The 23,810-nt window shown below is 43.6% G+C and overlaps 1 protein-coding gene across 1 annotated transcript in view; it reads right to left on the reverse strand.

The window, feature by feature from the left end:
* Nucleotides 1-674: 674 nt before the first annotated feature.
* Nucleotides 675-23,810, reverse strand: part of LOC147611747 (la-related protein 1A-like) — a 51,759-nt gene continuing 28,623 nt past the window's right edge. The window contains exons 11-14 of the mRNA XM_086784797.1: nt 15,331-15,394; nt 1,706-1,851; nt 1,506-1,610; nt 675-1,418 (exon numbers count right to left, since the gene is read on the reverse strand). Coding sequence (XP_086640923.1) covers nt 1,142-1,418; nt 1,506-1,610; nt 1,706-1,851; nt 15,331-15,394 — 592 coding nt within the window. The 3' untranslated portion in view covers nt 675-1,141. The remainder of the gene's footprint in view (nt 1,419-1,505; nt 1,611-1,705; nt 1,852-15,330; nt 15,395-23,810) is intronic.

Here is a 23,810-nt window from a genome sequence, read left to right on the forward strand (position 1 = left end):
ATATTCAAGCACTTACCATGATAGGTGCAATGCTGCAGGCAGGTTTCAGGGCATCCCTCTTCGATGACAATAGAGGGCAGTTACATTCACGAGTATACGTTTTGGTACCCTTAAAAGTGATAGGTACAGAGATGAGATTCAAAACAGCAATGTCCATCAAGAGGCATGCTATATGTAAGAAAAGACAGATATAAGTGAGCTTTGGTCAGAGAAGACACTACTTCCAAAGTTGTTCACAACTAAAATGTTCTCTTCCAGGAAGGGCACTGTGGCTCTCACCATTTTGGTGCGCACTTGTAAAAGCGCATCAATGCTACTTGTTAGACATTTGGAGATTTTTTCTATGAGAAGATGCTTGTGGTGGTGGACAAATACATCCCTTTAACTTCAAGGGGTTGAAAGAGTAGAATGACTACTCTCATGAAGAGACTGACCTACAGTTTAAGCCATCACTTAGAGTGACTGCTCAGTTGACAACAATGCTCAACCTGTGGGAGAGGAATGATTGCTCGGTTGGACATCCATATTCATCACATGCAATGGTAGTAAGTTAAGGTGATAGCCAGGCCATGCTTACTCAAGGGGCTACCCTTTCGCCAAATACAGACCAAACTGACTTTAAAAAAAGTGCACACTCCTGAATGAGAGAAAGACAGCTTAAACAATCTGCCACAAAAAGGAATGTTTTGATGTCATCTAATTATTGTTCAGAAAAATAGAATGTCAAAGGATGTACAAATTTGTTATTAAAACTTTGCAAAAAGGTGGCCTTTTTCTTCAATGCATTCCCAAAAAGGTCGCCAGCTTTTTGGAAATGTTAAAAATAATGCCCTTAAGAGGACACCCTGATGGATCCTTTCAGAAAATCTCTATACATGCAGTCAACAGACCTAGAGATTATCTCCATGACATATTGAAAAAACTTGCACATCTCTCCCGGTGCCAAATTTATCTCTGCCAATAAGACGGCCCTCCACTAAACAAGCCGCAAAATCTCTCAAAAAACCTTTCCATGAAGAACACAAGGTTTGTTGTGCTAAGCAACGCATATCTCGTCAGTCCTCTCCAGAGTGTCCATGTGTCCTGGCTAGAAATGAAGGGAATAAATTTACATGTACCACAAGAAGGCCAAAAATTGCTCTCACAACACCGGTACAGAGGCCAAAGAGAGAGTGCTCATTGGAAGTGATGAAGGGCGTGTAATGGTGGTAGAGGCAAAACTTTCTTCACTCTCCCTCTGCTCGACTTGGTCCCCACATGCAACACCACACAAAGACTCTTTCTTCCCAGATGCCTCTTTCTCTTTGGCTCGTTGGAAATCCTCTAGACTGCGGAACTCTTCATCCAGTAGCTTCTCCAGCTCTGGGTGTTTCTTCAAAGGCCTGACGTCCTTCTCTTTTCGATAAAAGTGGAAAGCCCTGCATGCAACTTCATAGCTCAAACCCTTGCAGGCAGATAGATACCTTCTAAAATATGAACTTGTGGGATCATGTAGGGCAGCTTACCAGTACTTTTCTAGACCATAGAGATTTCCTCTCTTGAATGTCTCCAGTGTTAAGTGCTCAAAATCATCATATAGCTTCTGTTTGAATTTCTTCTCTAAACCGTAGCTGCTCAGGGAAAACAAGTACATCAGGACAGAGACATGACCAATTTCTCTCTTTGCTTTCCAGTTAATCATTCAGTTACTAGGAAAGAAACTGACCTGTAGAACCTGAAGAGGCACTCCATACCATAGTTGTATCTTGCAGCAGCATCCTCCTCTGCCAGGCGCCGGAATTCTTTATACATTGAGGCATTGAAGTGTGATCGCAGAAAGTACGACCAGAAACGGAAAAGAGTGTTCATTTCCTGGTTGAAGATAACAATGCAACAGAACCAAGCAGCTACATCAGTTCTTGCATTGGACAGCACAGTCCCATTATTCAATTTACCAACTTGTGCAGTCTGATATTGAAAGTGCACAATTGCTGATACAATTGAATGCCTGCGTAGTTAAATCCACACCACGCAGATTCAAAACATCTAAGCATTCAATCACATTTAGGCTGCATAAAAATTAGTATTCATATGTAATGTCAAACACTGAATTGAGACGTTCAAGAACGTGAATTAAGTTTTTATGATAAATAATCAAGACATCTTTAGTTCCAGGCATTTATGTCTTTGCTTGGTTGGACTTGACTTGAGTTTCTAACGACAGTCGTCAGTCCCTTCGTGCTGCCCTGATTGCCAATGCAAGGTTTAGTAGACATTGCAGCATAGCTGTAGGTTCTCCTTGGCGTGCAGACACAGAGAAGCATGCTATCTGCTTTCATGCATCTTACCTAAAGGCACTAGCCATAACTAGTGGTCACATACACTAGCAACTTCCCCTTCTGCAAGAAAGGAAAACATCATCTTTGATGCATTAATTGCCCATGTTCCAGCTAGCTCACCTTCGTAGGATTTGCATTTGCCACAAGACTCTACACACTAAAGTACCAAATTATCCTTGTTAGTCATTTCTCCTCATAGAAGTTCAGGTGTGAAGACACTCACATGCACTTTTTACCATGGCTGGACTTTTTTCCCCGTGTGAACACACTTTTTGTGTGTTGGTCATTTAGACCTAGACTTATAGTACTTTGTACTTTTACTTTTCATCATTATCAAAGTAGCACTCACTCTCTTATGTTTTTCTCTCCTCGTGCTGAGCACGCTTGTGTGTCTGTTTACAGAGCTTCTCCTGCTCCATCTACCATTGGTATCAGAGCTGAGGCTACAGCTATTAGGGTTCAGAGTACTCTCCAGAAACTAGTGGGCAAAACAGCAAAACAGTCGATGAGCTCATTTTTATTGCAGAACTACCTTCTCTTTGGGAAGCCCCTCCAAAAGGGCTCAACAGCATTGCTAGGCCCCCACTGAGGGAGCCTAAGCTCCAACTAGGAGCTTGCCCTATTTAGGGCAGCCGCCACCCTACACTGCCGTCTCCGCCCAATGCTCCACATTTTCACCTACAACAGAAGACTCACCCAACAGTCAATTAGAGAAGCCCCAAATCAAATTTTTAATTTGGGCAACTCCGCCTCCTCCGCCCTAACAGCGCTCATCAGCCGGCTGACCCACCAGTTCCACCCGTCACCACCATTGCAGAGCCCATTTTTGGAAGTCAAATTTTTTTGAATGTTTTTGCACGGGTATATTCCTCATCATTTTCCGAGTCACCCAAGCCAAAGAAATCCAGAATCAAAGCCCGTTTAGGCCATCAAAACCCTTCTACAAATTTTCAGCTTTTCCAAAAACAGAGCTGAATTGAGCCCATGGTTGTTTCTCGTACTAGTACGAGCCTATTCGTACCGTACTGTTCGTACAGTACGGTTCCGTACGATATCGTACGGTATGAGTCCCCCCCCCCCCACCTTGAGAAAAAAATTCCAAATGCTAAAAAAATAAATAAAAAAAATCATGCTCAATGAAGATCCCAAATGCTCGCAATACTTCCCAACTTTCGTGTCCACTCAGTATTCCATATGGGGTTGCTAAGAGACCTAAAAAATCTGGCAAGGTAGACTGGTAGTGTACACTTGATTGGTAGGATGAGAGAATCTTGCTACATCACTTGGAGATCCTTGGTATAGGTAGGCTAGACCATCATATCCTCAAGTTGTTATGTACGAGGGAGAAGATTTGGACAGGCCCATTTTGATTTAGAGAGGAGTCCCTAAACCTATCACCCTAGTTGCACTGCCCGTATCTGTGCAAAGACGGTCCCTTTGTCATAAACACTACATTGGGAGACCTTTGGTATCGCATTACCCATGCAGGCTCTCTTTTGGAGACAATTGGGAGATCCAACTAGGAGAGACACATCTCCATGTTCTGGTTCCTCGAGCATTGTGGACTCGTCCCCCCCCCCCCCCCCCCAACCTTCCCTCACATTCAAGCTTGAAGCTCCATAGTTTGTAAGTGTTAAGAAATTAAAACCGTATTTTACCATACGGTGTTCCAAAATTTCATATCGTACCCAAAATTCCCGTACGGTATCGTATTTTCGTACCGTGACAACTATGATTGAGCCCTAGGTTGAATCTAACATTCCTTTTGCTCTCTTTTTGTGCAATCAACATCGACATGCGACATTCCAACACCCATCACTCGCGTCTTTTTTCGTCATCAAGCCTCTATTCAGATAACTTTTCTATCCGTACACTCTGTCATTTCAATACACTTGCAGGTCCTTGTCATCAGTGGGTCATTGGGCATCTCAGAAGGCTGTCTTTCAGTGGACATTGAGTGTCTACAGTGCATTGGGCAGTAACATTTCCTTCGGGAAGATTGTTAGTTTGCTTTGAGTCATGGCTAATAATGATGTATTCGGGATGCTCTCTGCCGAGGCATACATGATGAAGCATGTATTGGTTGAAAAGAATTTATGGGTATATGTATCTCATGCTGAGCTAAGACCTGTTGGCCTTGCACCTATAACTAGCACGTCAAGGGAGTCCATTGTTGGAACTAGTGATTCTGGTTCCAGTGGGAGTGCACCCCCCTCACATGTCCCTTCTACACAAGAACAACTCAAATGGGATGCTAAAGATGCGTAGACGGCAAGTTATTCCACATATCCGTTCATGTACATGTGCTAAAGGTGCATGGGATATACTTGCCTCTTGCGTCAAAAGAGGGTGGGGACAAGAAGAAACAGAGTAACTATTGCAAAAAACCTGGACATGTCCTTGAAGATGCAAAAAGCATATTGCTAGTGAGCAAAAGAAAAAAGCAGTAAGGTTTGGTTGCTACCACAGACGATAACAAGGAAGAGGCCAACTTGGCCCATGATGGCTATGCATTGATTGTCACATGTAGTACCCCGTCTATGCCTTCTTCGTGTACGTCAGTTTCTAATGTTGATTGGTATTTTGATAGCGGTGCTACAAAGCACATCACATCATGTAAGATGTTTGCCACTTTGCACGATGCACCTAAAGGTGGTATAGTGATGTGTGCTAACAATACATCGTATGCCATTAAGCGCATTGGAAATGTAGATTTGACAGTATACAATGGTGACATTTTCACTTTACATGACACATTGTATGTACTTGGAATACTTAGAAATATCATCTATGTGTCTGCTCTTGCTAAAACTGGGTTTAAAGTCCAATTTTTGATCATTGTTGCTTAGTTCATGACCGTCGAGATGTAGATTCTATTGTCATGTCTGATACATTGTGCAATGGTTTGTACAAGGTGGATATGTATGACAAGATACAAGAGTCTCATGATGCTATGGCTGTCTCTATCCCTACAGTTCTCTGTGACACTAAGTTGTAGTTCTATACACTGAGTTGTGGCATGCTCCGTTTGGTCGCCTAAATTTCCCCTCTCTTATGCGGTTGCAAAAGCATAACATGGTTCGTGAGTTGCCTCCTTTGCAGCTCCATGTTAAGCATGTATGTGAGGGTTGTTTACTTAGGAAGATGCATCGACATTCTTTTCCAAGGATGGCACTATGCGAGCTACTCGATCATTGCAGCTTGCATAGTGATGTTTGTGGCCCAACGAGGGCTCCATCTCTTAGGGGACATCTATATTTTGTCACTTTCATTGATGACTACACTCGGTTCACTTGGGTGTATGGCTTGAAAGCCAAATTAGATGTGTTTGCATCCTTCCATGCTTTTTTACCCTTGGCTGAAAATGCTTGTGGCCATAAGCTTGTTGCTTTGCGTCCAAATAAAGGGATGAGTTCACAGTTTTTATGCAATCTCGTGGCATATCTCATCAATTTACTACACCTTATACTCCTCAACAAAACGGTGTTGTTGAGAGACATAATCGTACTCTTATGGAGATGGCCAGATGTAGGCTTAAAAGCAAAGATTTACCAAGTAAATTTTGGCTTGAGATGGTCATGTGTGCCAGCTATGTGCTCAACCATTGTCCCATTAAAGCCTTGAAATCTATGATAAGTTATGAGGCTTGGAATGGCAAATCCCAGTGATTACTCATATGCGAGTCTTTGCTTGTGTGGCTTATGTGTATGTATCCGCACAACAAAGACAAAAACTTGATGCAAAGGCCATTAAATGTATCTTTACAGGCTAGAGCAATGAAAGCAAAGAGTATCGACTTTATGTGCCTGCTACTACACGTAAAATCATTGTGTCTCGTGATGTTATCTTTGATGAATTTGCATCTCAGCCATTGCTTTCATGTCAAAAACAACCATCAATTGGACCAGAAGATGTCTTTGATGCATTGCTGTCTTTATTCAGGTCACATGTTGATGATGTAGAGCACGCTTTGGCTCGTTTACAAAGAAAATTATGATAGATTACAAACGTATATGGATCATATGGGTGGTGCCCATATGGAGTCCAAGAACATATCATATCGGTGGTGCTCACATGGACTTCAATTGCATGGCAAAAGCGTTGAAAAACTCATGAATAGGGTGGTACCCTGATGAACAATTGTTGGAATGACTGGTGGGCATTCCAATTAATGGATTTATGAATTTCTCACCATCATACTCGTTTCTGTACGGCATACGATGGCATATCATACGGAATATCATATTGTACCATACGGACTCGTACGGATTTTCCGCGAAAAAAAAATTTCCAAAATAATTTTTTTGGGGAGCAATGGTTTTGTTTTTGCTTGTCTATGGTTGTTTGTCCTCTATACTATGATGCTTCCCTCCTTTTTAAAATACTCCATATCTCAAAATTGGAGATACTAAGTTTATGAGTATTTTTTTAAAACTCCGTATTTTATTGTACGATAAGAAAAAGAATTATATCATACCGTATTTTCCTGTACGGTATCGTACCTGACAACTATGCTCTCGCCATACGGTTGGCTTTGATTTTTGGTAATTGATCTCTTATTCTATGGAACAGCACAATTGGCTCTTATGCCTGTGCTTGATAAGCATAGTTGTTTGCGGAACGCGTACCACAGCACCGGTACGTAAAGTATGGGACGGGGCGAAACGCTGGCAAAAGGATTTTCTGGCCGGCGGACGTTTCGCTAAAACGAAACGGTTGTTTCATACCGTACGGTACGGTACGGTACGGATGCGGAACGGTCCTAATAAAAAAAACTGGCCGTTTTTTACAATTTTTTTTTTGCCCGTTTTTTATCGTATTTTTTTACGCCCGTTTTTTCTCGTTTCTTTCCCCCGTTTGTTGTAGCCGTTTGGGCAAGTGCCATGGCCTTGGATCCCTTTAGGCTTTCACCTCCATGCTTGTAAGTTGTATAAGAGCTCTCAAGGTCTCTCCCTCTCTCATCATTCAAGCTCAGCTCTCAAGCTCTCAAGGCTCAAGCTCTCTATGTCTCTCTCTCAAGGCTTAAGCCTTAAAGGCTCAAGCCTCAAGCTCTCTCTCTCAAGGCTCATGCTCAAGAGTCAAGGCTCAAGCTCTCAAGCTCTCTCTCTCTCTCCCCTACCTCTCTCCCTCTCCCGAGTCCCGCCCTCTAGGGCCTACTACCTAGTATCTAGAGGCTAGGCTCTATCTCTCTCTCTCTCAAGCTCTCTTTCCCTCTCTCTCTCTCTCTCTCTCTCTCTCTCTCTCTCTCTCTCTCTCTTTAGACTTTGGCAATGAGGTCCGGAGGAAAGGACAAGCATGAGGCTTTTGCCTTATATACCACCACCAGTGAGAAACCTACCGATAATTCGAGGTCATGGAAATGGACGTGTAACTTTTGCGGAAAGGGTTACACATGTAGCGTCACAAGGCTCCTTGCACATGTGTCCAAGCTTGGTGGGGAAGTGGCGTCGTGCAAGGAGATTCCCCAAGAAATTGCGGATGGTATAGTGAAGAAGTACTCGCTCATCCGCAACCAAGGCAAAGGTGGACGTGGGGGAGCTTCCATGTCCGGTGCCTCCGCATCCGTGACTACTTCGCCCGTCCCATCCAACTCCGGCTCCGCCTCAGGTGGTTCCAACTTCCAATCAAAGAGGCCAAGGAAGGAGACCTCTCTGGTAATGAGGCAAAATGCCATCGGTGCAAACATTAACAACCTCACCTATGTGAAGGCGAAGATGAAAGCCGTGAATGAGGAGATTGCACGTACGGTGATAGACTGCCATCTCTCCTTCCATGTGCTCAAGGTTCCACAATGGCACAAAATGGTGAAGGCCATTGCGGAGGTGGGGCCATCCCACGCTGAATGGCATGGTATCACCTACCATGAGATGCGCACCACTGCGCTTGATGACGAGAGGCAAAGGATCAACGACAAACTCACACCCGTGCGGGAAGGATGGGCAAAGTATGGTTGCTCTATCCTCTCCGATGGATGGAGTGATCGGAAGAAGAGAGGTATCATGAAGATCCTTGTTTCATGCACTCTCAGCACATACTTCTTACGCGCCTGGATACCGGAAAGGCGGGGCAAAAAACATCGGGGGACTTTATCTATCGTCACATCTGGCAAGCCATCATAGAGGTATATACTATGTACTATGTCACATGTGCATTGCGATTTAAGATTTAACTCTCAAGTCTCGACTCTCTAGCATCTATGTAACATGTTTAAGCTTCTAACTTCTAAGAATGTCATTGCATTTGCCAAATTGCCATTGTGTTACTTGTAGGTCGGACATGGAAATGTCATTCAAGTCATCACGGACAATGCATCCAATTGCCACAAAATGGGACGCTTGGTAGAGTTCCCATCCATTGTATGGACTCCTTGTGCCTCCCATTGTCTAGACCTACTCATGGAGGATGTGGGGAAGGTAGAGTGGGTGAAGAGGGTGGTTGCACAAGGCCTATCCATTGTGAATTTCTTCACAAAGAAGGTAAAGGTGCTCGCTATGTTTCGCGAGCAGTCTCCCCGGATTTCATCGCATGGCTAAGAGAGGAGTTGGTGACTAGTGTGGACGAGGCGCGAGCCGTTCAACGGCTATGCATGAGAGCGTCCTTTTGGCGCGAGGTACGTGCCATTGTCATTGCGGTGACTCCCTTGTATAGGGTTTTGCGCATGGCTGACATGGAGGACTCCACATTGGGGCTACTCACCCACTTCATGTTGCGAGAGGCTCGAGCAGAGATTCGTGCCGACCACCGTGCTTGATGATGAGGACCCCGATATTCCTATGGAGGGGATTCATACAAAAAGTGGCTTTGAGAGTCTTGTCACAGGTGACTATTGAATATATAGTGTATACTCTAGAATCGTAACTAATAACTAGTTCTTACATTCTAGTTTCTAACTCTCTTATTTTTCATAGGATTGCTCTTCGGGGGCATGTGAGAGGAACTGGAGTTCCTACTCACTCCTACACACAAAGATACGAAGCCGTCTCAACACCATTCAGTTAGAGCGGCTTGTATATTGCCGTGCTAACATGCGCATGGTGGAGAAGATGCATGACATGGAGATCTCCAAACAGGTAGAGATCTCCAGAGTTCAAAGTTTGGCTCATTAATAATGATTTATAAATGCATGACTAAAGTCTAATAATTTATAAATGTTTAAACTTTGCTTTCAGGTGAATGTCGATGAGTTCAAGTTGACAACGGACACTCTTAAGAGTGTCCACAAGAAGCGAGATCAAGATGAGGAGGCCATATATGCCGATCTCTACAAGGAGCTAGAGGAGATTGACCGTCGAGTTTCTCGTACTCGTAGAGGTCGCGCAGCTAGAGGTGGCACACGAGTAAGAGGCCGTGGATACACTGTTCGGCGCCTTACTTCAACCCCCACGGCTACATATGAGCACTTTAGCGCTTGTTGTTGAAGAAGAGGATGCTCCTATTGCAGGCATCAGAGAGCCCGAGTACGATGACGAGGGCAATGTCCTTAGTGAGGGCAGTTTTGGATTGGCCTATGATGATGGAAGCACCTCTAGCGAGGGCATTCCTTCCCCTAGTGATTTCTCTCAAGAGGAGGAGTTAAGTCTAAACTCTAGTCTCTAGAGTCTAGACTTTGGACATTTTTGTACTTAGTGTTGACACACTTTTTTGTATTTCCTATTGTAGGCCATGGGCCACGACTCTTATTTATGGCATGTTCAGTGTTCATTATTCATGACTCTTGAGTTTTTGTACTAGTTTATGACAAATTACAACTTCTCTCGACTTTGCATCTCTAAATGTGTACAAATATCTTTTTTTCAAGTGTTTTTTAAAGTGGATCGTACCTCAATCGAACTTATTTTTCAATATTTAAAAGTCCCGTACCGGTACTGTTTTTTCGTACCTTAATTCGTACCGGACAACTATGTTGATGGATGGATTTGGATGGATCTGACGTTTCTCGACAGCCCCATAGCTGCCCCTACAGTAGTCTCTCTCCGTCATGTGCATAAGCAGGGCTTCTGTGGCTTCTATCACACAGGCACAAGCTCTCTTATGAAGTGTTTTACTGGCTGAAAACAGAGATTCAGGGCTGGGCAGCGAGGTTCTTCACGACAAATAAGAGTTCTTATGCTTGCTTTTGAGTGCCAAAGATGTTTCCCTGGTAACCGGTGCATAGACAGTGCCTCTGGGAGCGATTCTAAAGAGTTTCATCACAAAAAGCTGCTTGCTTTTTGACAAAACTTGAAGACTTTGGCCTTGAGTTACGAGTGCAAAATTTTGTGAGTTTGTGGGACTGTTCTCGCAAGTTCAAATTCTCTCTTGGAAAGTTCCAGTGCTGAGTACCCACATCCTCTGTATGAAAGATTACTCCCGAGGAATAAAGAATTCCGTCGAAGGGGGGCCGGCCATTCCGGTCCCAATGTGGTGTCCTGTGCATATGATATTATTTTTCAGCATGCATGATGATGTTTAATGGTTGTGGCCAGTGTTTAAATGCTTCAGTACAAATTGATGGTCATGCAAAAGGGTGTCGAAGACCTTAGTCCCCTGGGATTGGCCCAGGTGTGGTGACAACTTCTAGCTGTGAAGCTGAATACAAGGCAGCCTTTACAGCTATTGTGGAATGTGTTTAGCTACGACATCTATTAGCTGATCTTGGTATTAGACAGCCATCTTCTACCACCATCTACAATAACAGTCAGAGTGCTTTGGCCGTTGCTCGCAATCCCGTATTTCATGCCCGCACAAAGCATATCGAGTTACATTACCATTATGTCAGGAAGAGGCTCCATGCTGGGGACATTGACTTGACTTATGTGCCTACACAGGCCAATGTGGCAGATGGATTTACAAATCCTCTTTCCAAAGAGAAGTTTGAAGCTTTTTCAAAGCTTTAAACCTATAGCCTCTAGCAGGGTAGTTTGCTACACCCTATTTATGTTCACATCATTCATTTCAGGGTTGTTAGTCATTTCTCCTCATAGAAGTTCAAGTGTGAACTAGTCTACTCACGGGCACTTTCCACCATGGCTGGACATGGGTTTTTTCCTCATGTGAACACCCTTATTGTGTGTTGGTCTTTTAGACCAAGACTTATAGTACTTCGTACTTTTTTTTCATTATTATCAAAGTACGTTTTCCACCACTCTCACGTTTTTCTCTGTTCGAGCTGTGTGTGCTTGTGTGTCTGTGTACAGAGCTTCTCCTACTCCATCCATCAACCCTTGCAACACACTGTAGTCTTTTTGGCCTGGCAGGTGGTCAAGCAGCAGGCCCTAAACATCATAGAGCACATAGAACAGTGGGTCCTCGCACAGCTGCAAATACCCTCCAGATATGGACGCCAGGCAAGAGGACCAGCTGACAAGCAGCTGCTAGCAGGCCAACCAGGCTTGATCAGCTGATACACACAGCAGCATATAAAAATCCTGTTCATCACAACCCCCTAGATTGGAAGCACCGTTGTCCAGTTCAGCCATTCATTAAACAACAAGTTCATCAATTATTATTCTGCAATCATTTGTATTGTGCAGCCAAACAAAATGTGTGCAAATGAAAAGTTCCTTGAGTGGGTTACAACTTTCTTACATAATATCACAGCTAAGGCTGTGAGAGGATACAACAAGCAGTGTATGCAAACACCACACGGAAGAGGTAGGATCTTGCGCAGCACAAAAATTTAAACTCAACTTCCTCAATTCTATATTATTGGTGTGATACAATAAATGGCCAAGCCCATGTGCTCCTATGAAGGGAGCTTCAATGGTTGACTTGGAACTACTGAAACAGGAAGCTATATGCTAACAAGAGCCAAGGTGTAACTATTAGTGATGACTGTTGAACTATATCGAGATTGGGGCTCATAGTGTACCTGTATAGGCCTGGGTATGTGGGACAGACCTAACTAGACTGTGTAGATCCACGGTCTTAGTCATGGTGTCAAATCTCTTGGGCCGCGAAACCTTTGGACAGGGTGACCAAGAGCAAAGTGTACCTACCCCATGCGTAGACCATTATGGAAAAACAATCCACTCTAGCATCTAGCCTATTTGGCAGTGTGCCAAATCTTATCAAGCCGTTTTTACACCACCTGGCCTATCCCGTGTGGAAAAAGGGATGCCAGGAGCTTGGGCTGCCTAATCATAGCTACTTCTCATAGTCAGGGCCATACAAACATGCGCTAGCTGAAGCCCAGACGATACAGTATGAGTGTGGAGCAGTGAAAAGGCTTCACACAGTTCTTCACAGGTTGTTTAGCAAACACAGAACAAAGAGAAATGGCTTGGCAGCAAACAACAAGAGACCAACCACCCACACCAAAGGGGAAAAATTAGCCACTACTGAATTCAACTCGAAGACTCAAGCCTAAAGTCACCAAGGATGCTAATGGCCGAGATGTTAAGTCCAACTTAGTCCTTGTCTGAGCATTGAAGGAAAAAGATGCAAATGCACACTCTGTGATCCTGACTACTGTGGAAGACATCCTCTTGACACTGGTTCAACATGTCTCAAATGCTGCACGAACTTGGGGATGCTCACCAACTAGAAAGACATAAAGATTGTACTAATGACTACAAAAGACCTGAGACCAAAAAGATGTTAGATATGATCCGTGAATATGGCAGTAGGAATAACTCAAAACTCTTGCTCGATACATGGTTCATAATGGAGATGAGAAAAACCAGACCCACTCCAGCTTTGAGGAGTCAAGTTTGTTGCTTTAGGCAGAAGATTTGTGATTTTGATAGCGACCCACCTTCTGCCGCTGACAGAAAGGTCAAAGTAAAGAGGATAATAACTAGCAGACCAATAAGATAATTTAAAAAAAGGTGGTGTGTTTCTACCATATCATTATGAAGATCGAGAAGATGTATGGACCAGACCCACAATATCATGTGCACTAACCGGCAAATGTACCATGAAGCCCACACTTTTTTTTAATGTTGAACTCCCAACCAGCTAAACTGCAGAAAACACTAAGTGAGAAACAAGCACCCCAGAAAAAGATGAGAGCTGGCAAGTTCACCACCAAACCGTTGCATCATCAGGAGCGGCATTCCTGAGATTGAGGCTAACCAAACACCATGCCTGCAATCTCATGAGCTCGGGGCTAGACCAAAACTGAGCCGATCAGACGCTAGCATCCCCTGCCAACCAGGTGAAGGGCTGAGCTAAACTCAAGCCTAGATCAAGTTCTAGTCTCCACCCTAGCTTCCAAAAAACCCTGAGAAAGAACAGACTATCACTGTCAAAATTTGGGTAATTTTCTAATGCATGCCGTTCAGAATTGTGCGCCAGAACTGTCCACCACTACCTGGTGTGCATGCAACCCCCTACCCTGCCAGTTTTCCAAATCAATCAGCTGCCAGCTTGCTCTTTTTGATGGGGGAATATGACCAAGCAGTGTAAGGAACCTGTCATGAGAAAGAGTGCAGCAACTAAATTATAACAATCTCAAATTGTGAACTACCTTCCCTTGATTAGGAGATTACTCTAGCTGATAGGTCTACACGGTTCTTTGTCATAAAAACGTAGAACAACTCTTATCATCCTCAGCAAAGTGATACTAAACCTCATTGTGACCCACGCAGGCATAAGAGATTGATTATCTGTGATTCCCATGTAGCTTTAGAGATCTGTAGCCTTGTCCAGTTTATCACCTATATCTTACGAGATCCACCTGAGTTACACTGCCTCAAACATAGCAAAGGACAATTCGTACTAAGCCTTTAAGGCTACTTCTGTTGCAGATGCAAGAAACAGATCCTAAACCAGTAGTCTCAGTCATGAAGCAAGGTTTTACCCTAAAACCTAGAATCTTGTGCACTTTTTAAGGACATGGGGAAGCCCTCTTTCAATTTTACCTGGACCAATCGGTGATCAGGAAGACCTTTGATGTAGCACAAAAAAACTCACACAGGTGAACAGCCTGTACTTGATAAAATAATGTGGCATTGAAACCTTGGATTCCAGGATTTTCAATGGTTCTCTGGTGGATGATTCAAGAATGGACACGTTACACACAACACCACGAACTGCACAGCAAATGTCGAGTTAAGAATTGGACAGAGATACAACACTACCTACCAAGATCAAACACATGGTTTCATCCCACCAACTACTGAACAATCCTCTCAAAACAGCTTCAAATGGGCATAATATACAACAAAGCAATCAAGCATGCCAAAGCTATGGCAAACCTCTGCTGTGGAATGAATTTACTGCCCATAGTCAAGACATTCCATCTCAAACTCCCTTGTCCAAGCCATTTGTGTCTCCCAAGTCTTCTTGATTTTTCCCACTGTCATCTTGAGCTTATTTACTTATAGCACCTCAATCTTCAGGGAAAAATGAGAAAAGAACTGAAGTTATGCAGAAAGCAGATCCCATGCTGCTGCAAGCTCAATAGCCCATTGTGCAGGGGGTCAGGTTAGTCAGGAGGCTCATGTAGAAAGGCCGAACATCAACCTTTGTACTTAATTCGTTCACTTCTACAGCTTCGATAGAACCTTGTTTCTGATGATGAACAATGGTGTATAATGAAAAAGGTAACAACTATATGCTGAAATAAGGTAAAACACTTGGAAAAAACAAATGCTTTACCTTGAATCTCAAGCCTAATGACAGCAATGGGTATAATGATTTACAGCTGCATTTGGCCCTAATGTCCATTAAGGGCGTGGATTCAATCTCATGCATCAGCCTGTAGAGAGCCTACATCTGAGCCTAGGGGTCAACCACACCTACTCCAGGCATCTTTATTACTGCAGCATAGGGAGACTGGAGTATTCACCATGAGCAGTCTTTTAAAGCTCTCTCACGCTGCTCTCAGGGTCACTAGAGATTAAGAGGAAACAACATGATAAAAAGTGTTCAACCCTTTCAACCAGCCATCTCTGCTACTGTTATCATACACCTGCACACCATAAGCCGACTAAGGTGGAAAACTGTACACAATCATTTCTAGCATGTCTTGGACTCCCTGAAGCAAGAAGTTTTGATTGTAAAAGATCTAACAATGAGTGGAACTAACCTCACTGCGACCAACACCAACTCGTTTTCGGTCTGCCAAGCAACGCTTATGGAACTTGGAATACCTGTGCAATAAGTATCAACATTTCATAAACAGCTAAGCAATGACTACAAATAGCATTCAACAGCTATAGAATACAAATATGGTAGGCCTTAAAAAATCCGAAGAACAGACCACACAATTCTAGATGACAAGAAGTAGAACAAGGATTCTTTTTAGAAAAGTCTACAAACTACCCTCCTCCAAAAAATCAGTTAACAAAATGAAAAGCTTCTCCAAAGTAACTTCCTCCAAAGAATTTTCGAGCTTATCAGGTTTATACAAAATCCCTACAAGGGGTTGAACCAACTAATTCTAAAAACTAGAGCCATCACCTAGATAGAGGGCTTTTCAGCATAGTAACAGGAAACGGCGTTCCCGGTGGTCTGGCACGGCCAAACGGTGTTTCCTATGCATAAGGAACGCCGGAACGGCCTAGTACGGGCTGCTGACATAGAGGTTTAGTCAAAACAGCAGTTGCTGTTTCTGGAACGGCTGTTCCATGTGACGGCTGGGAATGCAACGGCTGCCAGTAGCACCTAGACCTTCAGGCAGCAAGTGGTCCAAGAAGCAAGCTACTTGGTCATGGTGGGAAGAGGTGGACTGTGATGAGACATATGCAAGTGGAGGTGCTAGGAAATGGAAGTGCAGGTATTGCAAGCAAGCAAAGACAGGAAGAGCCAATCATGTGCGAGCTCATTTGATGCATGAGCCTGGCCATGATGTGGCTTTTTTCCAATCAGTTCCAGCAAAGAAGAAGGTGGACTTACACGAAAGGCTCAATGCACAGGTGTTTCGAGCTCCACCTCCAAGGTCTATGGCTGTAAACCCCTCTTTTTTTGCTTCTCATGCATCTAGTGGTACTTCTGGAGCACAAGCTGGGAATACTGGCTCTAATCCAGGTAATCCTATTTCTTGTTCCCACGGCACCACCATCACGAGGTGGCCAAAGAACTATTCCTAGTTCATGGGATCCTCGGAAGCGAGAAGAAGTGGATGCTACAGTGGCCAGGTTTTTCTTTCAAGATCACATTGCATTCAATGTGGCAAGATCACCATATTTCCAAGAGCTGGTCCGTGCAATTGCTGGATTTGGACCCGCATATACTCCTCCATCATCAGAGACTTTGATAACCACTTTGCTGGAAAAGGAGAAAGAGGTCACTGATGGACCATCAACGAATATTCGTGTTGGGTGGAGTGTCTCTTATCACTGATGGCTGGAGTGACTCGCTCTCTCGTTCCATCCATGGTATTGTGGCTTATTCACGATGTGGTGTGTATTTCTTATCCTCACATGATGCGTCTAAAACAAGGAAGAGCTCCGATGTGCGTGTAGAGGAGTGGGCAAATGCTGTTCACACCATCGGTCCAAAAGATCTGATTCAGGTCATAGGAGATGCTGAAGCATCAAATAGAGCAGCGTGGGCAAAGCTAGAGTTGAGGTATCCCCATATCACATTCACTCCTTGTATCGCACGTGTCCTGAATAATTTGCCGAAGGTGTTATAGGACTAGGTATTTTACCTCTTTCTCTTAAGCATTGTGATTATAGTTAATCATGTTTAGCATTCACTGATCATGTTTAATCCTGTATATGCATGTGTAAGTTTGTACACGTGTGTGGATGCAGATGCATGTTTGGTGTGTGTGTGTTCATATGTGTGCATGATCATATGTTTGTTCATGTGCATGTTTTTGGTCTTTCTCCTAACTTGTTGTTGCAGGAGCAGCAGCTGACGCATCTTGTGGGTCAGCCCAGTTAGCAGTTGACGTGGCACAGGTGTAGATGACGTGGCAGCTGACACACAGTAAAGCTGACGTGGCGCACGTGTGCAGACGCTAACATGGCAGGCACAAGCACGTGTGGCTGGCTGCAAGTGAGTCGACTGGTTGCAGGCGCTGCCATGTAGACGGCTGGCTGCACACTCCGCTCCCTTGTCACAGAGTTCACTTGGATGAAATATGGAAGTCGCTTGGTGTTCTTGTCAGCACACCCGAGATACTGAACTGACAGTATATCTGCCTATGGGATTTCTATGATATATGTGTACTAGTCACATGGTTTGATTCATGGATATACGAATCTTTTGAGAGAATGGGGACACCTATTCTAGACTTTCATTTGATATGCATTAGTGTTTACTCATGTTCATGATGTACTGCTAATCATGGGTCCTGTGAGATGGCCATAAGCAGAGCACGTAAAGCATCCAGGGGGACATGACTATTCATGAGATCGATGCTCTTGATTTATGTTATTCAGATGTTCTGTTTCAGTTGGCAGGACAGCTTTCTCATTGATCTCTTAGGTTCTGTTTCAGTTGGCAAATCCTTTGAATGAACAATCGAGGACGATTGCTTTGTTTTAAGAGGGGGGTATGTTACAGGACTGAGTATTTTACCTCTTTTTCTTAAGCATTGTGATTATGGTTAATCATGTTTAGCATTCACTGATCATGTTTAATCCTGTATATGCATGTGTAAGTTTGTACACGTGTGGCTGCAGATGCATGTTTGTGTGTGTGTGTGTGTGTGTGTGTGTGTGTGTGTGTGTGTTCATATGTGTGCATGATCATATGTTTGTTCATGTGCATGTTTTTGGTCTTTCTCCTAACTTGTTCAGGAGCAGCAGCCGAGGCATCTTGTGGGTCAGCCTAGTCAACAGCTGACGTGGCACTGCCACGTGGCACAGGTACAAGTGACGTGGCAGCTGACACAGTAAAGCTGACGTGGCACACGTGTGTAGGCGCTGACATGGCAGGCGCAGGCACGTGTGGCTGGTTGCAGGTGAGTCGACTGGCTGCAGGCACTGCCATGTAGACGGCTGGCTGCACAGGTACGGGCACTGCCACGTAGGCAGTGCATGCGCTCACAAGCAAGAGAAAGAGAGACGAAGTGAAGAGCAACCGGGCAGCAGCAAAACGCGCAAGGAAAAGCGCGATGGAGAAAAGCGTTAGGCAGCTCAATTTTTGAAAAAAAAAGAAAACGCTAGGCGCCACACGTTTATTTTTTTTAATATGCTTTTCCCCCAAAATTTGTATAAAAAGGGCGCCAAGGCTCTTGTATCCCAAAACACAAACTGGGTGAAAGTTTGAGAAGATCTCCTCCATGTGAAGCAAGGAGGCATCTTCTCGAGAATTGTACAAGGGCTACGCTGACCTCGAGTGATAAATAAATACCTGAGGGGACGCCACGCTTTGGGGCCAATTGGTCTTTTGTGCAGGAGCACTCTAGCTCCACTTATTCTTTTTCTTCTTCTTCCAAGTTTAATTATTCCAGTTCATAAAGAGTTTTAAGTGTGATTAAGTGTGCTCACCGCCCGTCAAGTTTTTGAAGGCCGGTTTCAGAAGGACATTGCGGATTTGCCATGGGTGGCACTTGTTCTTGAGAAAGGGAGAGATTGCCAGTTTTATCACTCATCACCACTATATTCTCTCACAGTTCAGAAAGAGGTCTCCCCAAAAGGATATCTTAAAATACTCTGAAACCCACTTTGCCTACAATTTTATTATGTTGGAGAGGCTTCAAAAGGTGAAAAATGTTTTGAAACAACTTATAGTGAGAGTGATCAATGGATTAATTGGCCCACCTCTTGTTCAATGTACAGGTAGAGCATGCTACAGTAATGTGATTCATGTTGCATTTTGGGCTGATGTGGACCATCTTAATGTTGTTGTGAAGCCCTTCGTTCACATGTTAAGGATTGCAAACAGTCAGCAACCTTACATTGGCAAGGTTTATGAGGGCATGGACAAGATGATAGAGCACATTAGAGAGATGGAGCCTACTAAGGGAAGGCAAGAGGAGTTGAGAGCACTTTCCCAAACTCGATGGGATAACTATCATTCACCCTTGCGTGCAGCTGGTTTTGTGCTAGATCCAGACACTGAGGAGGAGGTAAACAATAGCTCAAGGCAGTAGCAAGGTCTTGAAAGGCACCGAAAGGCTTCTTTAAGAACCAAGATCCAGTCAACCAGGCATAGGAGGTGTCTCACTTCAAGTTGGCAACATTTATATATATATATGTATGTATGTGTCCATGGAACCAGCTGACCAGCAGTCGGCCAGTTGAAAAGGGCTTCCAAGAACCTATAAAAGGCAAGGTATGGTTTCATTTGTAGATCATCTCATCCTCATTTGAGGACACCTTTGAGATTAGATTAGGTAGACCCTAGTTTACCTTTTGGAAATGGCAAGGGCATCCAAAATCTGTACATTCATAATGACATCTTTTTGTACTATATAATATACTGAAAATCATAGTTGCAAGCATTCGTTGCATTCGTGCATTTGCATTCGAGTTTTGCCAAGTTTGCTAAAGAATGCTTCAAACCTTGGCGTAGATGCATTCGTGTCATTTACTAGATGGCCAATTTCCAAAAGAAGACCATCTCAATAGACTAAAATGTCAAATTCGGAGCTTTTTTGGGAGAGTTTCAAATTTCAAAAATATCACTAGACACTCTACCTAAAGGTTGTAGGCTCTAGGTTATAGTCGGCTATGGTTGTGGAGTACATCACACACCTTCAAGCTTCTTCACAATGTTGAAAGGTGAATGGCAATTGTACTCCTTGCATTGCAGTTTACTTGAGTGTGATTCCCAACATTCAGCAATGTTTTAATTCCATGCCACACAATGTTTAGTATTTACACGCTACCCAAGAAAAACCTAAAACATGACCGGCCGTCCAAATTTTTAAGTTGCAAAAAAAGTTAGCTTTGCAAGGTGTTGCAAACATGAGAATGTAGCAAACGTTAGCAAACGTTTGCTAACCTATGCAAACGAGAATGTTTGCAACTATGCTGAAAATACAGCTCTCTCTCTCTCTTCTCCCTGTGTCTTTGTTGGTGACTTGCATCAAGGTTCCTATTCAGTAACTTTGGGCTGAAAGAAGACACACAAAGCTTCCACGCATGTGACAACACCAGATGGGGAGTTTTTAGTTGCCCAAAAGGTAGGCCAACAATTGAAACTTTCATTAGTTTTGCTAGTCACTCAAAATATCGCATCCTTATGAACGTTAGGGTTCAAAATCACTTGAGCATTGGAGGGACTAGTGTGAGAATCGGTTGATGGAACCTAACTTGCTTTGGACACTATAAAAATTGTGCTTTAGGATCTCTCTACAAGGTTGAGATTGCTTGGAAATTTGGTAGCTTTTAAAAAAGCTTACCTTAAGTTTTTTGCCTAAGTTGGTGGCGTGAAAGAGTAGCTGAAACCGAACTTGTGATAGTTATTGGTTCATGACAAGCTACTAGCATTCAAAGAGCATATGGTATCTCGAAGAGCCTATTGCCTTTCCAATGGATGGCTCAAGGAATGCAAGATGACTTGAAGAGTCGAAATGACTCAAGGAGTTGGGCCTTTTTAGGCCAAGGCTTGAAGGTGCGAGAATGATCGTCTCTAGGAACAAGTTCCTTCACTTGGTAATCTTTTGCGAGCAAGAAGCTCAATGATTGAAGTATATGATCTCTTGCTTGTAGTGGATTTGGGCAATCTTTCTATTGACATCCACAGGAGACTTCCAGGGTTTTGAGTAAAACAAACTCTGAGTAGGAGTTAGGATACATGAGGGAATTGGTAGTTATGCCTTCACCAAATCGGAGGCATTTGTTGGGTTTAGCATTAGCCTTTAGGTGAGGATTGCACGAAGGAGATCTTATGATTGAACAAAAGCTTTGACAGGAGAGATCTTGTGTTTGGTATATTGTGCCTTGAGTACATGATGCGTACACAGAGCACTTCTCGCACGTGAACAATTTTCACGTGCATGGACGTGCGTGAGGTGGGAGAGTTCATACAAACTTGTTACCTAAGTATCAGTTGTCTGGACTTGTGATGGGGGTAATAAGACGTTGGAACTTATAAGTGGGCTAGTGTTTGTCGAGAACAATGCAAGATGCCATGTGGTATGACTGTTGAGTTGTGTTGTTGACCTGTGCTATAGTTGTTCTGGAAGAACTCGTTGCACTTCATGACTGAGTGTCCTACTCTTGGATTCCAGTGCGATTAGGATTGGTGTTTCAACTCTTGGATTGAAGTTGAAAAACAGTGAACCTTTCAACTCTTAGAGGAGAGGTGGATTGTATTGGCAGTAAGCAGTTGGATCTTTGTAGCAAGGCCTACAAGAGGAGTTTCATATTGGCTTAGGTAAGAGCCAAGAGACTTGAGTAGATGCTACGAGTGATTGTCAAGATCCTAGGAATCGCTTACAATGGTGTGTCTCCTTATGGATACACAAGGACGTGAATCTAATAGAAGGGGGAGATAATGTTACATCCTGACCAACCCAAGGCATAGTAACATAAAAACCCGTCTTGACCTCTCGAAACGGCACGAAACGTTTCTGGCATGAAACATTTCGAAACAAAACGAAACCTATCCATCGAAACGGTGTTTCGCCCAAATGTAAAGTGAGGTCAAAAAAAAGGGCATAAGGTTTTTTTTGCAAATGCGATTTTTGCCGTCGTTTCCGTCCTTGTTTGTTGCCCATTTGCCACTTCACACATCTGACGCTTCTTCTCGGCCGCAACCTGTTGCTCCACCTCTTCTCCTCCACTCCTCCTTTTCGCTCCTTCACTTCTTCTCCTCCACGCCTCCTCTTCCTCTTCCCTTTTCCTCTTTCTCTCTTCTCCTCCACGATCCACCCCTCCTCTTCGCTCCTCCTCTTTCTCTCCTTTTCTTGTCTTCCAACTTTCTCACCTCCTTCCCTTTTTTTCTCACCTCCCTCTTCCCTTCCGACTTGTTTCTTTCCTCCTCTCTTCCTCTCCTTTTCTTGGCCAAATTTTGAAAATACCAAAAAACCTACTCCCAAAATTATGAATTTCATACCCCCTAGTCCCAAAAAATGTATCTTCATCTTTCTGCTGGCTATGGTATAAATTTGGTATGTGTATATAAGAAGTGTCATTTCGAAACCTTTGCATTTCGTCCAAAACAGACGAAACGAAACGAAACCTTCGAAACTACGAAACGGACGAAACGTTTCATGTTACTATGACCCAGGGTTAGGATAACCTAAGGCTAGTGACGTGTGCTAACCCAAGATTAAGGTTAAGGCTTAGCAGACCTAGAAGGTTCACACATCGGCTAAGGGCACTAGCAAGATAAGGTCTAGATTGGCAGTGGGCTTATAAATAATAACCAAGGGCTAATTATGGCTAAAAAGGTTATAAAGACAGCAAGGGTTAATAATAGTTGAGTTATTGGTATATAAGTAACCTTGGGGACACTTATATGAGTTATTGAGATATCCACACTGTGGACAAAAGTATCCTTGAACCAATCTCGATGAGGTGTCATATGAGCAGTAGCACCGCTATCCACAATCCAAGACCGCAACTGAGAAGTCACAAGAGCTAGTACACGACGAGCACTGGCTAATAGAAGAATACCATCATCCTTCTTGGTCTGAGACACTACTATAGAGGTAGAGTTCTTTGCTTCTTCATCCCGCTTCTTCTTGTGACATTGGGGTTGTTTATGACCCTTCTAGCCACAGTAGTGACACTGAATGTCCTTGTTTTTCGAAGATTTATTTTTGTTTTTGTCTTTATCTTTGTCGTTATCCTTGGAGTTCTTGTCAGAACCCCCTTTCCCTTTCTTTTGTCGATTCTTCCCTTTATCTCGAGCAGCCAAAGCTCCATCAGAACCACCAAAGGTGCCAGTCCGCTCCTCAAAGCGAGACTCAATCTGCTTAATGGAGGGGAAAACCTCCTCCCAAGTAACTGGAACAAGACGAGGAGAAGAAACAAGAGACTGAAAGAAAGCATAAAACCTCTCTGGAAGCTTGGAGAGGAGCCGAATAGTCATATCCTGTGTAGAGATATCCTTGCCACAAACAGCAAGCTCGTCCCAGAGATCTTTCATCTTCGAGATGAAAGAAGATAAAGATGGAAAGGCAGAAATTGAAAAATTTATAAGCTGCTTTTCCAAAGCCAAACTCCGACCTAGAGACTTAATCTCGTAAAGATCTACAAATGCCTTCCAAACTTCATGTGCAGCATTTGCTGTACGCACATGAGAGAACAAAATCTTGACAATTCAACATCAGAAAAGAAAAAACAAGACAATCATTTGCCCGCCAAACCTCAATCTGTGCCTGAGTCACACCAATGGTAGAAAGGGCAGGAGGGGTGGCATTGTCAGCTGTAACAAGCCAATCCTAGAGATCCACTCCACGCAACGCTGATGTCACCTTCACCTTCCACAAAGTGTAGTTGGAGCCATCCAACTTTGAAGCCTCAGAGGAGAACATGTGAAGAGTAGTCAGGGTAGCCATCACAAAAGCTCCGGCTCAATCTCAAAAGAAAAACACACAATCTCAGAAGAAGTGTCCTCCATAGGTACCGGATGCCACCAATCCTCAAATCAAAAAACCAACTGCTGCAAAAAACACATGTACAGGAAAAAACGCAGTCCAAACAGTGCTGCTGC

This window comes from Cibotium barometz, chromosome 47 (assembly GCF_041138505.1).
Source record: "Cibotium barometz isolate CiBa-2024 chromosome 47, ASM4113850v1, whole genome shotgun sequence".
Lineage (NCBI taxonomy): Eukaryota > Viridiplantae > Streptophyta > Polypodiopsida > Cyatheales > Cibotiaceae > Cibotium > Cibotium barometz.